The sequence below is a fragment of the Rhea americana genome, unplaced genomic scaffold (genome assembly GCF_003343005.1).
Source record: "Rhea americana isolate MKP2758 unplaced genomic scaffold, rheAme1 scaffold_56, whole genome shotgun sequence".
Lineage (NCBI taxonomy): Eukaryota > Metazoa > Chordata > Aves > Rheiformes > Rheidae > Rhea > Rhea americana.
In genome coordinates this window covers 1623135-1637584 of record NW_028186712.1, presented here as the reverse complement: position 1 = coordinate 1637584, position 14450 = coordinate 1623135, and the positions used below count along the sequence as shown (strand labels likewise).

At 36.2% G+C, this 14450-nt stretch overlaps 1 protein-coding gene across 7 annotated transcripts in view; it reads right to left on the bottom strand.

Moving 5' to 3' along the window:
• The window catches only part of ROBO1 (roundabout guidance receptor 1), a 723192-nt gene that overhangs the window by 112975 nt on the left and 595767 nt on the right, over positions 1–14450 (bottom strand). For all 7 annotated transcript variants that reach the window (XM_085318890.1, XM_085318895.1, XM_085318896.1 and 4 more), the window contains one exon: positions 96–253. In XM_085318890.1, coding sequence (XP_085175016.1) covers positions 96–253 — 158 coding nt within the window. The remainder of the gene's footprint in view (positions 1–95; positions 254–14450) is intronic.

Genomic DNA, 14450 nt, shown 5'->3' with positions numbered 1-14450 from the left:
AGTATGGCTGTAGGCCTGCATGTTCAAAACCTAATAATTTTAGATTAGCTGATTTTGCCACTAAACTTTTTCAAATAATGCCTTTTTATACTTACTGTAATTCTCTCATCTTTGTCATCTAGAGGGGTCCCGTCTTTCTTCCACGATATCGTGGGCTCTGGGTGACCTCTTGGGGGCTGACATTCCATCACAGCAGGCTCCCCCACAGCTACCATCACATCTGATGGATTTTGTCTGAAGTCATCCCTCAGAACTGAAAGAGTGAAGAAAATAAAGTCAAAAATTATGCACCACAAAGCCAACAGGACATCAGTGTTTTGGACTTTAATAGCTCCTTTTACTATGCTTTAAATTAAGTTAATGAACAATTCATTTAGTGAATTTCATTTGGCATCTGAGTAACAGAGAAAACCTGTTTATCCTACCATTAGTATTTAACATCCAAGATATGAGAAAAGTGACTTTAACATGACAGAGATGAAAAGCTGATAGAGACATAGGAGTGTTTGAAATGAGTAACTGCTTTAATACATGCACCTGGCTTAACTTCTGCCTAGTGCCTAAGTACAGGACTCCCGTCACAGCTGAAGGATATGAAATACCCTCTGTAATGCCGAAAGTCACCTAGGCAGAAGAATCACAGAGATTGCTTTCTGCTCCTCTTTTTCCAAGGCACAAGGTCAGCCTGCCAGTAGCTCAGAGGTTTATGGTTAAGCATTGGCCACTGAGCTTATGAATTGTGATTTTCCCTGTATTTAGAGCAAAGATGGACAAACTAACTGAACTTCCCAGCTCTGAGGTGACTTAAGGAGGACAAATAACCGTGCAGCCTAACCCAAACTACTTTTTCCAATTTGTCTTTTGTGTCTTTTCTAGGGGAAAAAAAAATCTTTCCTGATCCCTGGAAGTCACCCCTTTATCTGATCCAGGACCATACCCTTCATTTGGTAGAAGTCAGTTTTATGAGCTTTTCAAAGAAGTAAACATTTTTATTGTGGCATCATTGCTAGATTTGTTCTCACCATTTGCCAGGCCTAGGCCTAGGAGACTCTATTTCCATCCATTCAGTCCTTTCATGAATTTCATCAACAGCCGTGTGATTATTTTTCTTTTTTGGAGAGAGGAGAGACATCATACTGTGCTCAGCAGACCATTACACAGGGCAACATTTAACAGAAAAATGGCATTCCTGAATCTTGCCAAGTAAGTGGCATTACGTTTAATCTAAAAATAAATAACTGAAATGATAGCACGTATAAAATTTTAGACCTCTCCACTGCTATTACTCCATTCACACTGAACTAAGCATATGGTTACAGAAAAGTACATTAGAACCAAAGAACTCTTACAGTTTTGACTAAGCTATGGTCATTCTTGCTACCTGCACCAATCTTGTGTCAATAGGAAATAGTGCCAAGAATCTGCAGCAAAAAATACATCCCAAGAGCCATGGATCTCAGATACATGGCCATTCATTACTGAACAGTGGTTTGGTTGTTAATGCTGTTTCAAAGTTAGGTGTGATTTATTGTTAGATATTAAGGAATGTAGGTGTGCTTATAGACTGGCAGGGACATTCAAGCTGCTAAGACCTTTCAAAATGGTCTGAGGGCAAACAGGGCATTTCTTTTGGAAGAAGGGGAAATATGTTTCATGCCCATGCTCTGCTGTATAATCTAAAACGAAAAGGGGAGGAAAAAGGACTTTTAGTTCTTTCACTATTTTTCTATTCTTTCCTCTCAAATATATCTACTTCACATTCTACTACCCTATGGTTCAGTGGTTAAAACCACATGCGTATCTGTTCAGCTATATTCATTATAATATACAATACGAAAATTTCAAGATTAAAGTTAGAAGTATAAATAGGAATCAAAAGCAATAAATATAGAATATTTTATCGTTGTTATAAAAACAGGATATAATATCTGTAAGTACTAAAGAATATCTGAATACCAAGACTACTGAACTTTACTCCAGATGTCACCAAACATCTTCTGAAAACACTAACCCCTTCCATACTGAAGCACTGACATTTCAAATAATCAGACTTAATCAAACTTTCTGAATGTCCTGGAATCTGCAAATGCTGATGCACTGAAAGAGGGTAATTGGGGGTAAAACCGCTCTAACACTTTAACAGTGCAAACTACTACAAGAGAATATTAAGATTTAAGGAAGAAGAAATCATAGAATAGTTTAGGTTGGAAGGGACCTCTGGAAATCATCTAGTCTATAACAACGAAAAGTTGTTGGACGAACATGTTCTCCTGTGTAAAATAGCCCTTGTCTAGAAAGCTTACTTCAACAATAAATTTGATGCACCTATTGTCTGGTGTAGAGAGCCTTGAGAAAGCATGCTCCATCTGAGAGCAAAGAACTTCTCTCTATAAAGCACAAATAATATAGCTACTTTCCTTCTATGGACTAGGGAAAATTGACAATTTTAAACAATAAAATTCATCCAAGTTACATCTCAGTGAAATATGTTTTCAGAAAGTAGGACTATGTCATTTTTAGGTATCCAGAAAGGCAAGCCAAAAGACAGATCGATCCTTTAGCTTCCCTTCTGCCTTCAGCAGAACTTCAGTAAGTTCACCTTACTTACTCTTACGGCTTCCTTACTACATTAACCCAACTATTGATGAAACAGAACTGAAAACAACAAAATACTTTGGTTATGAAAACATTAAGATAGCTACATACACCCACTGAAAGCTGAATGCTTATATTCAGTGTGGTATTAATAATAGGATGTGATTTTGGGGGGTTTCTAAGGAACCCCCAAGCCATTCAGATTCAATAAAACATGTAGTATAAGGCCAGTGCTGACACTGCTTCTGTTGAAGTCAAAGAATTTTTTCTATTTACTTTAATACAGACTGGATCTGGCCTGGAGCCATCAGCCATATTATTACTTCTTTTTTTTTCACTTCTCCAAACTACAGAACATAAAAGAAACAGTAACAAAAGTTGCACCAAGTTACTAAAAAACCCCATACATCCAGTTCCCAGTGCCAATAACACATGAAAGTGTAGAAGAGTTTATTTGCTACACCAAAGTTCTATTACAACATAATAAAATGGCTGTTTAGACTATGAGTAAGAAGCTTCTTATTACTGCTGAAGATTATATCACTTGGATAAAGCTAAGAGATATATAAAAAGAAGTGCCATAAAGTTTTAAAAAAATCAAGTGAAATGATCTTAACAAAGCATAAGTGCTTTTCAAGTCTCTAAGACCTCATAAATCTAAGAAGAAAACCTTTCAGATAGCGCTTGGGATGGCTTTTAGCACCTTTGAAGCAACAAAGAAGTCCAGTACTTGCCTAATAAAAGCAAATTACTTGAGTAATTTCTACACTTGTTAGTCTTAGATCAGCTTTACAAGCATAGTACCTTGTCTGTAAACCAAGACCTTTCACAAATTAACTGATTCATAATAAAATGCCTTAGGAGAACATCAAAGGTCCAGGTCATAGATACATCAAAATATATATATTTTCCATTTACTATGAATTATTTTGACTCTAACATTACATAATGAAAAGCTAACAAAATGTAATCCATTAGAGATTACTCCGCAGATAGTGGTCATGTAATTATTTTTGCAGCTGTAAAGTAGATACATGCTCTGATTTTTGCCTTAGGCCCTGGCAATCTTGTTTGAAGTTATAAATTTAAAATTTTCTTCACTTAGTAAAAAAAGGCAATTTTTCTTTTTCTGTCCTTCACAGTCAAGGTTCACTGTAAACTGAAATACATTTCCTTTCAAAGATATATTAGAAGTATACTTTGAAATCCAGTATACTTTGTGCTTTCAGTTACCAAAGGGTCAAATTTCACCATGTGCATCTCATTTTCAACACATATGCAGTTGGAATAAAAGTAGATAAAGCAAGAGGATGCTTTTCAGAATCCAGTGTAGAACCTTGGTGTGTGTACATGTACATATATGTACACATATTTTATATATATTATATATATATATGTATACGTATATATATAAATCTGTATTTCTGAAACACTGAGGGTAGATTTTTCTAACATTTTACTCTAACATTTTGTAAAATGCAACAAATAATCATAATTATTGCCATTACACAAGCTAGAACAACAACGATGTCCCTTGCACAGCTGAAAAACTCCTCTGTGATCTCATTGTGTGAAGTCCAAACTCCTATGCTTGTGCAGAATACACTTTCACACTATGCTTGTTGAGTTAATCAAGTTCAAGTGCAACTTTGGTAAGTCTACTTAAAACTCTACTACTCTTACAACCATTCAGAATCTTGCACTTTTCAATAAGCGAAGCAATTATGCTTCCCGCAGAATCTTTCCCAGATCAAAAAAGGAATTAGTAATCACTTGAGCATAAATTTTCATTGACAAGCATAAGTAGAGACAGCATTTTTCTGCAAATTGTCCAAAATGATACGCTAAACCCCTAAATGGTCTTCATTCTCCTACCGGTAGCTTTTTGATCCATATGTTAGTCACCTGAGAGTCATGGATAACCTAAGAGCAAGCAGTGTTTACTGGTGGGTTTACTGCATCTTCAATGGCACATTTAAGCTTTGTCTTGTAGTGGACCACAGTGAGAAGTATATTTAATACCTAACTTTGACTTAATCTCATTGGAAAAACAATCCATAAACATGTGTGGAGGTAACTGCCAAGTGGGCAGTTTTTGCATATACACATTGAAGACATTTAAAAAAGATTACTGATAAAGCTTATCATTATATAATTGTGCTCTAGTTTAAAGAAAGTAAAGATAAATAAAGCATGGCACAAGAAAAATAAACCAGCCAGAAAGCTCTAGTCACTAAGCCAAAAGAGTGAATTTGTAAGGAACATGCTAATTACCATCATACATTGTACACAGGGGATATCATGCCTTACCAGGTGGTACCATTTAAGAACTGGAAATTAGAAAATCTCCAGAAAATTTTGATTATAGGTTTTACATTCTACTCAGACTGGCTAGACTCTTCACACTAAATCAGTTCAAAGCAGTGCACCAAACTACATGCAGGATCCCTAATCAATGAAGATATTACAGCCATGGCCACCTGATAATACAGAATACCTTTGGAATAGGCTGTAAAGGCAGTGAGGATTTTGAGGGTGCAGTTTCATGACCAGATTGCCATTTCAGATCTTATACAAAAGACTGTCCAAATTTTCTTCTTGCTAACCTTGCACTGCCATTGACAAATCTTACCATTTTGCAAAGCTAGTTATTTGTCAGATGAGTAGAGATTAGTCAGCAAAAGTATCTCACAATTAGAAAACAAAGGCGACCCCAACAATTTCCACTATTTCAAGACGAAGATAAATTTCAATATTTCTTTGTAGCACATGCCTCAATCTTCTTTCAAATTCTGACTCTATGCATTATAATTTCATGTTCCTTATTGCCATACTCTGATTATTTAGGAATTATAGGGAAACAATGTGGAGAGTATTTCTTCAACGAAAAAAGCAGAAGAAATGATGATTCCTTACAGTGTTTTAAAAAAAGAACCAGATCCTAGCTAATAAGCAGGTTTTCTCACATCAAACAAAAATGTGCTGACTACAAACAGCTTGCTAAGCTAAGTAATGCAACCTGATTGTCTTCTGCACTGCTCTTTGGCCAATTCCTTAAAAAACATGCAATAAACCTTTTTTTTTACATATTCACCAATTCTATTATTTTAATTCCTGTAAAGTTTTAGCAACTGTTTCAGTGCTTCCATTTCTGTCCTCAGCAAAACAAGTTTCATCTGACTAATACAATAAAATACAAGGAACAAAACAACAGAAACAAACACTTCTTAGGAAGATGTTGTAAAATTTGGAAAAATTTTTTGGAACTAGGATGTTAAATAAATATTCTAAGCTCAAAATCCCATGAACACATAATCAAATAGACACTAATTATTTTTAGTCAGGATTGAGCTATTACTCAGCAGCAAACCAGTTCCTGTAATTTAGGACCAGAAATGATTCCATTCCCCCCTACCTACTGAACTTTTTTTACTTCTAATTTAGTGAGACACAGCTGACATTTTTGACATTGAAATATACTGTGAAACCATTATGTCAATTGAAGCAGTGCTTCTAACCAGGTGCTGAATTTTAATCACAGCTCACTTAAGCATTAGCCAGAACTATGTTATCCTGTTTAAAGACAGGATAAAATTTTTACCAATGTCAGAACATAATTTTTCTTAATACATGTATGTCACTAATAAGTAAGTGCTATGGCCCTTAAATAAGTTCAAAAAGAAAAAAAAATGCACATATGGTCAGATTTAAGACAATGTACATGTTGCCAAAATGTATTTTGGACCATATTAAATTCTTTAAGAATGTTACCTGGTTTGACCAAAAACTTGATCATTTCAAAATCAGAAAGTATCCTGTTCTGAAGACAATCTCCCAAAAGTTTCCTTTCACCTGCATAAAGTTAAAGGAAAAACTGGTTCCCTGAAAAAAGCTGATTTATTTTCCTTTCTGAAGACATTAAAAATGTGAATAATCCATTGACAGTAACTATAGTACATAGTTATTAAAATGGTATAGAAGGAAAATGGTTATAAACAGAAAGAATTTTCAAGCCAATTAAGATCGAACAAGATCACTCACATAATACATGCAATAATGTTATGCAGTGATTGAGCCCAGCAATACACAACTGAACGTTTCAAAGAATGTCTACTCTTCTATAAAGCCTCCAACAGATTAGAGAGTCATTTCATTTTTAGCAACCTGCCTAGTGGCTCACTACTATTATCATTTTCTTTTCACCTCTTTTTCCTCATTTCAAGCTTTTTCATCTCAGCTACTGGGATCCTGTTACTCCTTTGTCAGTTGAACTAAAGAGCCTTCTAAAGGCAGGCAGATACCAATCAGTTCAGTATCTAGTCTCAAAACTTCTTTAAGGCTTCTCTGAACTTCAAAACTACTGAAATACTGGGTAGGTGACCTGATAGATTAACTTCTCTGACACAGCCAGCCCTTCTCTGGATTTCCCCGGTGACACAGTCTAGGAAGTCACATTCAATAGGTTGCTAGATGCACACAATTGCTTATTGTAAAGAGACTGACCGTAAGAGATCACCTTCATTCAACATCATCACAGTATAGATCAATTGCAAATGTTTAGCTGGACATTTACGGCAATAGATTCAAGGTAATGGATTCGTGCAGAGTTGACTTGTTCTGCTTTAAACTCTGCCCTTCAGTAAGCATCATTGCCTCAAAGCCTGAAGAAATTATTTAAAAAACAAGTGATATAATTTGCTTGGTATTCAAATGTATCAATATGATCTCATGTTGACAACCTTGTTTTGAATCTTCACAGCTATGATCAGAGCATCAGATATATTTGTATTTCAAAATGTCCTTTCAAGCTTAAAAGAGAGAAGTTAGACAAAACAACCACAAAAATTCTGTATTTTTTCTACTCTACTATGATGGAGACCAACTAATTTAGTTTAAACAGCTGATTCATGAAAAACCTCCTCTGCGATGTCACCATTGTACAGAAGAATGATTCCGTGAATGCAAGCAGAGATTGTAAAACGTCTTTTATTCTCCTTCTAAGTTGATGTTGAACAAACTTAAGAGCTGTTTATTACTCTTATGTGCCTTCTCTTCCTAGCCTTTCATATAACATGCAATGCTTGAGTTTTAAACTTTAATTTACACTGCTTTAAAATTTTTAGTAGACATTATAATAGTCTGAAATGTAATAGCATACTGAAAGATAACTTACTTTCCTAAATACCAGTAGCTTATTCCATGGTGTGTTTCCATGTACTGTACTATTTAAGCTTATTTATTTATTATTTCTGTGTGCAAGTGTTAGGAAAAGAATGGTTCTAGATTTTGTATTGCTACTCACTTCAGAAATGTACCTACAAAAGAATTATTGAACAAAAGAGCCCCTATACGCAATAGTAACTAACAACTCATGGCCTAACATACTGAACTCCCTGCTCTAATTAGTTCTTAGCTCTAATTAGTTCCTAGCTCTAAGTTACTTAGTACTGTACTGAATCAAATGAAACAATTGGCTGCTCTCCTTGAATCTGAGGTCAATTGTACTTCACACAGAAGCCCTCTTGTTTCAATCTATAACACAAACAAATCACAGTCAGCTTTATCAGTATCTAGGAGAATTACAGGATTTACAAATCTTAGCCAGATTTTTAGAGTAATTGCTAATTTTGGGCACCTCAAATTTAAAGCACATTAAATGGGACCAATTTTCCAGAGAATGGAAATTTTTTTTTTCTTTTAATCAAAATCATTAAATAGGACTCAGGAAAATTCTGAATAGAGGTATCCAAAATCATCAGCCTTCAGATGTTTACTGGTACTAACCCATTGGCACTTTATTATAGAAGCCCTCCAAACAGAGTTTGGCTGTTTTTTTATCCCACAAAACATATCAAATGTGAGAAAACATTTGGTTACCTTTCTATTTAAAAACTAGTAATTTTATTTCAGCTCTCAGTGAAGTGGGAGACAGAACCCTGTAACTCAGATCTAGATCATTCAGTACAAAGATAAATCAGACAAATGAGTACTACCAGCAATTTAAATGTCTGATAATAAAAAAAAATCATTGAAGAGTGTATGGCACACATAGAAGGCTTTAAATAATTCTGGGAAGAGAAGTTCAGAACACTTATATTCCTGTTCCCAACCATAGCCAAACAGAGTTTCAAGCAATGGAAAACTCAAGCAATGGCGAGTCCTGCCTAGCTGGTTACACCAGTAAAGAGCACTGGTAGACAAAGCAACTAGGATGTGCAGCCGTGTTTTAGCACTCATTAACAGCGATACCATCAAGATCCAGCTGAAATAAGAGTTAAAATACAGGCATTGGATGTATGAAACAGCAGCAGCCTTACTGGCTTCTGAAATTAGATCACTCTTCTAAAACATTAACAAAATGTACTGCCTCAATTACTATAACCTTTAAGTTGCTTTAAAATGTATTTTCTCTGCAGAGTAATGTTTTTGATTGATTGTTTTTTAGACAGCACTGCTAAATTGGTATATTAATACCTTCTGAAGGTTAATAGTTATCTCCTCTGGAAAAAGTGTCATTCCCTTTTATATTTAGGAATACATGTGAGTGAATATAACACCTGCATGTTTCTGTTCTATTAATGTTGAAAAAGATCAAGGAATGCAGCACCTGCTCGATCACATCTTTTTAAAAGGTGCTGATAGCAAATGAAGTACTAAATCAAGCAATACGCTACACTGCAAAAGCAATTAAATGCTGAAGCACTGGGCAATAAACATATTGAATGCACACACAGATGCTAAAATAAGTATATTTATTCTATCATTCACTATTTGTAAGTGTTTTTGAAACACAATTGTTAACAGAAAGGAATATCTTTAAGGAGCAGGCTCCAAAAAAGACTTCTGTAAAAAACCACTGGCTGAAAGTTCTAGATGATAATTACAGAAAATTTAGAAAAATTACTCACATTCAGTCTGATTTTATTTCATCAGTTGAAGACCTAGACTTTTAGGGACTGCCTTTTGGGGGAAAGGTAGATGTCATCCCAATACAGTATTTCCATGGGTGAAAAGGAAAGTGTAAATGAACCAGATGATGAATTGAGAATCTATTAAATAACCAAATCTGAGAAGTCCTATAAAAAGCAGTTTTAGCTCCTTTGAAAAAGGTAACTAACTGACAGGCTAAGAGAACACACTTGGGCACTGGGAGCCCTAATTAAACCCTGAATGCCTGTGATGCCTCAGGCATGTGACTGAGAATATCCCTTAGGTTGATCGGAAATTGAAAATAGATAAGGAAAACGGACCTAATTATTAACATGATTGACTGTGTTACAAAACGGGATCCCTCCCAACATCTTCCACATATAATAGTGGAGGACAAGGCATTTCCTAGCCTTAATTCAGAATCTGTCTCCTGCAAGAGTAAATTCATTAATACAGATGTGAAGAAACAGCTTCTCTTCACTTTTTCTAAATAGCTAGTTAGTTTCTTTCTTTCTTTTTTTATTGTACATTTCATTTTAAAGTTCTTGGGTTATCTGAATCACGTTCCATGAGAAACAATACTTTCAGTGTCACTGAACTCGGCAGATTTCAAAAATTATGGACACAAATCAATGGGTTTTAGACAGTTCACAGAAGAGCTATGGCTTTGGGAGATCTACAAATCTGTCCTCCTAAACAAAGAAGTGTCTTAATTTTCAAAACCAGGGATTTGGGTGCATTCTAAAAACAAAACATTTTTTTCTGTACACTGCAAGTCCAGGTCCCAATGCCCAGTTTGAAGTGAACCGTTAGCTGCACTAGCCTTCCCTCAAAGCAGAAGGTAATGGAGAAGAAGAATCAGTTTTAAGATGTTGGAGCAAAATCTTGCTTTGGCCTTCCAAATTAAAAGATAAAGAGAAAACTGGGAAAATAAGAGATATAAGGGACCAAAAGAGGAGAGAGAAGAAGTGTGAAAAGAAATCACCAAAATGCCAGTGTCTGCCTTAACTACTTCACAAACCTTGCTGCAAAAGCCGGAGGGTTTCCCCTTTAGAGCAAGAAAGTGTGACCCACCCAGAAATGCCAGTGTCCTGGCTGCTTTTGCCACATTGCATTTAAGGGAGAAAAGAAGAAAGAAAGGAATTCAGCTACAAGGACAGAAGCAAAGACTCAGCCAATTTTTAATGAAAGCTTAAAACACTGATATATGGCACTGGCAAATTGAGCCCGGTTGGAACTGATTGAAAAGGTGTTGCTGTCACGGCTGTGTTGGCTTGAGATTTGACAAATTGACTCTCTTCCCAGAGTTGCTAAGCTGGAAAATCCTCCACTGTAGGTGAGACCTGACGGAACCGTATTTGTCTTAATTTCCCTTGTTAAAAGAGGAGATGTAACTATTCCACGCATTTGCCAATGAAACTACAGCAGTAGTGTTTCTGAAGTATAGGCAAGACTTAAATGGCCTATGCTTGTGCAATTGCTTATGCCTAATCCCGAGGAAACCAAAAATGTATGGCAGCAGATGTTTTTAAAGAAATTAGTCTTCACCGAATTCAATTGACTGTTTTGAGACAGATCCCATATAGCGCAAATTAGTATTTGCTCTACTTTGGACATACTCTAAGATATGAATCATACTGATCCTTCAATGTAAAGAAATATGGCTCGATATACTCACTTCTTTATTGTTCAAAATTTGAAAAATCTCTGGATAGATGTTATCCTGATGTACGGCGTTAGCTCTTTGTTTAGCCTTAATGTTCTGAAGGCTTCAACTACTGCAAAATCTATCCAGAGTATTACAACAAACAGCAAAGCTAATAGCTAAAAAATTGAAAAATGGTGTGGTAAAAAAATCGACATTACCAAACCCATGAAGCCTGAATTTTGAACTGCAGCTCTTAAGAGATATATATGCTATAGCAAATAGCAAAAGACAATAAAACCACACAGAAAAGTACTTCTACATTTGGATAAATGGTACCAAGTAAAAATCAAAGAGAGATTTCCTATTTGCAGAGTATGCCTTACTGCAGGCAAGAAAGAGTGCACGAAGTTTTGGATTGCCCCATGTGGTAACACAGCAGCCAGAAGTCTGATTCAGAATTAACAAAGGGAAACAGAGGGGGATGCTCAGCATGAACACAAGTGCACATAAAGACAGCGAGATTTCATTACTGAAGATTTTAATTTTGATTAAATGCTTCCTTTTATATTGGGTCACACTCTTTGTTTTCAACCCTGTGTTTTCATTAATATTTTAATACATACAGAACATTAAGTTGCATAACTTCAGTATTGTGGCTAAAGATAACATCTTTAATAACAGGTACAAAAGAAGAGAAGCTGGCATGTATCGGTGTCTAACAGTAATGCCGCGAGGCACAACGGGCTGCTATGGACTTTGCAGTCTGCAATACAAAATGCTACACCTGTACTCACCACCTAGTCAAAGCAGTTGATCATAACATTTATTTGAACAAGAACTTATAAATGCATTCAAGACAAACCAAACCAACGTAACAGAAATGGCTGTCAAAGTCTGAAAGAAGCAAGGCAGTTAATCTTTCCTTTAATTCCTCTAAGAAATTGCAATACAGTGTGACTCCTTAAAAACCACCCAGAAAAAAAAATGCAATAAAAAGAAAATCATATTATGTATTTTTAGTTACTGATTTTTGGAATTTTTTCCCCTTGTTTTTGCTATTTCTAGCCCATAACAGGGAAACTTTTATTTGGACAAAATGCAAAAGATGACCCCCCCTTCTGATAAAGTGTGAGCTGGGATACAATTAGCAGTAGTGTTTAGGTTCATTGCATCCTTGTCATTACACCCAGAGGTGTAATGTGCCACACTACAAAGGCCTATCAGCCCTGTAATTCCACTTCCTATCAGTCCTAAGCAGCCCATACAGATTAATTTCCTGGCAAACCACAAGAGTCTTATGTTTCCATTAAGAACTGCTATGGAGAGGGGAAAAAAATAAAAAGAATAGCAAATACCATGTGTGGTGAGACACTGAGTGGAATTCTTTTATTTATGCTTACCTGTGAACTCTGAATATGATTGAATTTTCAAGTCAATTAGTGCAGTGGACTGGTTCTTTCTGTATACTTAAGCACAAAAAAATGCTGCAAAGCAGTCTTGAAAAGCATAATAAGGCTCAATCTGGATTACCAATAGACGCACAACAATAGAAGTCATATACATACATAGATACATACATTTTTAAGATAGTTTAAAAAATACATTGGGACTAATTATAGTAAACGGGATGATGAAATCAGAAAATTTTTAAGATAAAAGTGATGGGTATCTTCTAATAAATTACAGTAAAACAGAGTTGAGGGGAAAAAACAAACAAACAAACAAAAATCTCTAGGTTACCAAAATCCCTATGCTTGTTTTTCTGGCATGCTGTGAAAATATTTTGCTATCATAAAATTTTCTAGTAATCAAAAGCTCCACCTGGTTCAGTGATGCTTACTTCCATTCGTAGGCACATTGAAACCTACCTCTGAATGGCTTTGTGGAGGTTATGTCCCTATTTCTCATTTTTATTAGTGCTGGCTATCAACAACATTGGCTTCAGCAGTCTTCAATCAATAAGAATTCCAGCTTCTGCTTTCCTAACCTAGCTAGTTTGTTTCTGCACAGAAACTGTATCAAGCAAGTCAGAATTTCTTTTTACTTACTAGGTTTCTTGCCTGCACAGTCTTGGGGGCTGACCAGGAGGTCTTGTAAATAAATATACAAGAGATAATAAAAGCAATGGAAGGTTAACGTCAACTTCTTTCCAGTTTGCTGCCAAGCCAGAGCAAAAATAAAATGCAAAAGCAAAACAGAAGTCCCCCTGGGGATGTGCTTTAATCAGTACTTTAGTTTGGACCAGGAAGGTACTTTTGAAGCTACTCTCTGAATCTTCTCAAGTCACCTTGCTTTGATTCATAGCCAGGAGTAAGCTTGGAATGCAAAAAATGATTTTTTTTTCTTTTCTGGATGCAGCTAGACCAGAAGATGAACACCTGTTGCCAAGGGACATTCAGCCAGCAGACCAAATTAGATTCCAGAGTCACCCACCATGAAGTAGGCACAGTGTAGACGCTGGCTCTCAGCCCCAGCTGCTTCACTCTATAAATGCACTTCAGTTGGGCTACGCTACTTGCCACCACTTGCTATCAATATAGCATACATACAGGAGAACTCATAAATCCTGGTATCATAAAGAATTTCTTTCTGTATCCCGTCCTTCGTGTCCATTCTAACAGTCTTAGTCCTTCCTCCTTCCACTTCTTTCCGCTCCCCCTCTATGGCCTGTCCCCCTCTCCCTTCAGCAGCACCATGCCTTTCCTCCCACGTGGCCACTAAATTACCCGGAATCAGAGGAATCGCGGGCCTCTTGTCAATATTTATGTGCTGTTTGCCCAGCCAGGAGGCCAAACAGGACAGACAAGCTTTAAGTTCACATTACGGCTTTTCTTTCAGTGGATGTATTCATTTCATTGATTTTGGCCCAGTGGCTTCAAAACCAACAGGGAGGAAGACGACTACCAGGCAGATGACACAAGCCTTCTTTTGTCAGGAAAGATGGCTAAATACAAGAAAGCAAATAAAAAGCTTGAAAGTCGTAACGTTCCTTTACATGAGAGAATCTTAAACAACAGGAGAAATTCTCTTGGCTACAGAAAGCGCTTGGTGCTGTTTGCGGGCTTGAACGACGTTGATGGGCGTCTTTCGGTGCCTTACAATGACAAGCGATTATGCAGGGTATTTTCTGAACTTTCACGCTGAGGCCCTACCCTTACTTCATGTAGCAAAGGCTTTTAAGTAGACAGTCCTAATGTTTGTACAGTCTGTAAGGAGCATATAATTATGCAATTTTCTTTGTCATGTTTCTTTTCCCCTTTATAATCATGAGCTACTT